This window comes from Otolemur garnettii, unplaced genomic scaffold (assembly GCF_000181295.1).
Source record: "Otolemur garnettii isolate 467f Iridium unplaced genomic scaffold, OtoGar3 scaffold00049, whole genome shotgun sequence".
Lineage (NCBI taxonomy): Eukaryota > Metazoa > Chordata > Mammalia > Primates > Galagidae > Otolemur > Otolemur garnettii.
Window position 1 is genome coordinate 4,414,776 of NW_003852444.1, and position 1,530 is coordinate 4,416,305.

General features: G+C 42.4%; 1 protein-coding gene across 3 annotated transcripts in view; it reads left to right on the forward strand.

Annotated features, from left to right (window-relative positions):
- Window positions 1-1,530, forward strand: part of MKRN1 (makorin ring finger protein 1) — a 39,277-nt gene that overhangs the window by 28,039 nt on the left and 9,708 nt on the right. For all 3 annotated transcript variants that reach the window (XM_003791568.3, XM_023514206.1, XM_023514205.1), the window contains exon 3: window positions 1,172-1,401. In XM_003791568.3, the coding sequence (XP_003791616.3) occupies window positions 1,172-1,401 (230 nt within the window). The remainder of the gene's footprint in view (window positions 1-1,171; window positions 1,402-1,530) is intronic.

The window sequence follows — 1,530 nt, forward strand, 5'->3', positions numbered from 1 at the left end:
TTTTTTTTTTGAGACAGACCCTCAAGCTGTCACCCTTGGTAGAGTGATGTACCATCATAGCCAACTCCCAACTCCTGGGCTTAAGTGATTCTCCTGCCTCCACCTCCCAAGAGCTGGGGCTACAGGCGCCCACCACAACACCCTGCTAATTTTTGGTTACAGCTGTTATTATTTGGCAGTTCTGGGCTGATTCGAACTCACCAGCTCAGGTGTATGTGGCTGGCTCCTTAGCTGCTTGAGCCATAGGCACCGAGCCTACATTTCCTTTTCTAAAGGAACTCTTAATTGTAATTTTTTTTTCTTTTTTTTTTGCAGTTTTTGGCCAGGGTTGCCAGCATATGGGGCCAGTGCCTGACTCCTTTGAACCACAGGTGCTGCCCGGAACTCTTAATTTTAAAAGTTAATTTTAAAAATGGATTCTTGGGCGGCGCTCATTTCTCAGTGGGTAGGGCACCAGCCATAGAGACTGGGTTCGAACCCAGCCCGGGGCAGCTAAAACAACAATGACAATTGCAACAACAACAACAACTGGGCATTGTGGCTGTCACCTGTAGTCCTAGATACTTAGGAGGCAAGAGAATTGCTTAAGTCCAAGAGTTTGAGGTTGCTGTGTATGAGCTGTGTGATTCCATGGCACTCTACTGAGGGTGATAAAATGAGACTATCTCTGCAAAAGAAAAAAAAATCGGTCAGTGGGTTTGGCTACACAATTTTTATAGCAGAGTTGCCAGGGTTAGAGTGGAATTTGAAGAGTAATAAATGGTTCACAGTAAGGGTAGGTGACCTGTAGGCCAAATCTGGCCAAGGGCTGTTTTTGTGAAGAAAAAAATTTTATTGGAACTCAGTAACATGTTCATTTACATGGTGCCTATGGCTGCTTTTGTACTGAATTGCAGAGTTGAATAGTTGTGACTGACTGTATGACCTGCAAAGTCTAAAATATTTATGTATTTGACCCTCTAAGTTTGCGAACCCTGGTCTAGGATCACTTGGGGGCTTTCGAAACACGAGGAATTATGGGTTCCACTTGAGACTTATAAATTAGGTTATCTGTCATTTTAACAGTTTTCCAGGTGATTCACATGCACATTAAAATTCAAAGAGAATCCAAGGAAGTCTAGTCAGTATATGCAGTTCAGGGAATGACTGCTTGCTTTTTCATTTTTTCTAGATATGAACATAGCAAGCCATTGAAACAGGAAGAAGCAACTGCCACAGACCTAACTACAAAGTCATCTGTTGCTGCTTCCTCAAGTCTCTCTTCAGCAGTCGGACCACTTGTTGAAATGAATACCAGTGAAGCTGAGTCAAGAAATTCAAACTTTAGAAGTGTAGGAGCAGGTCCAGAGGACTGGGTGAATGCTATTGAGTTTGTTCCTGGACAGCCCTACTGTGGCCGTAGTAAGTATTCTGAAGAATAAAATGAAAAGTTAGAGGCAAGACAGCCATTCATCAGTTTGCACAGCCTTCCTGCTTCCAACCTTCATTTTTAACCTCATCTTTTTTCTTTTTTCTTTTCTTTTTTTTTTT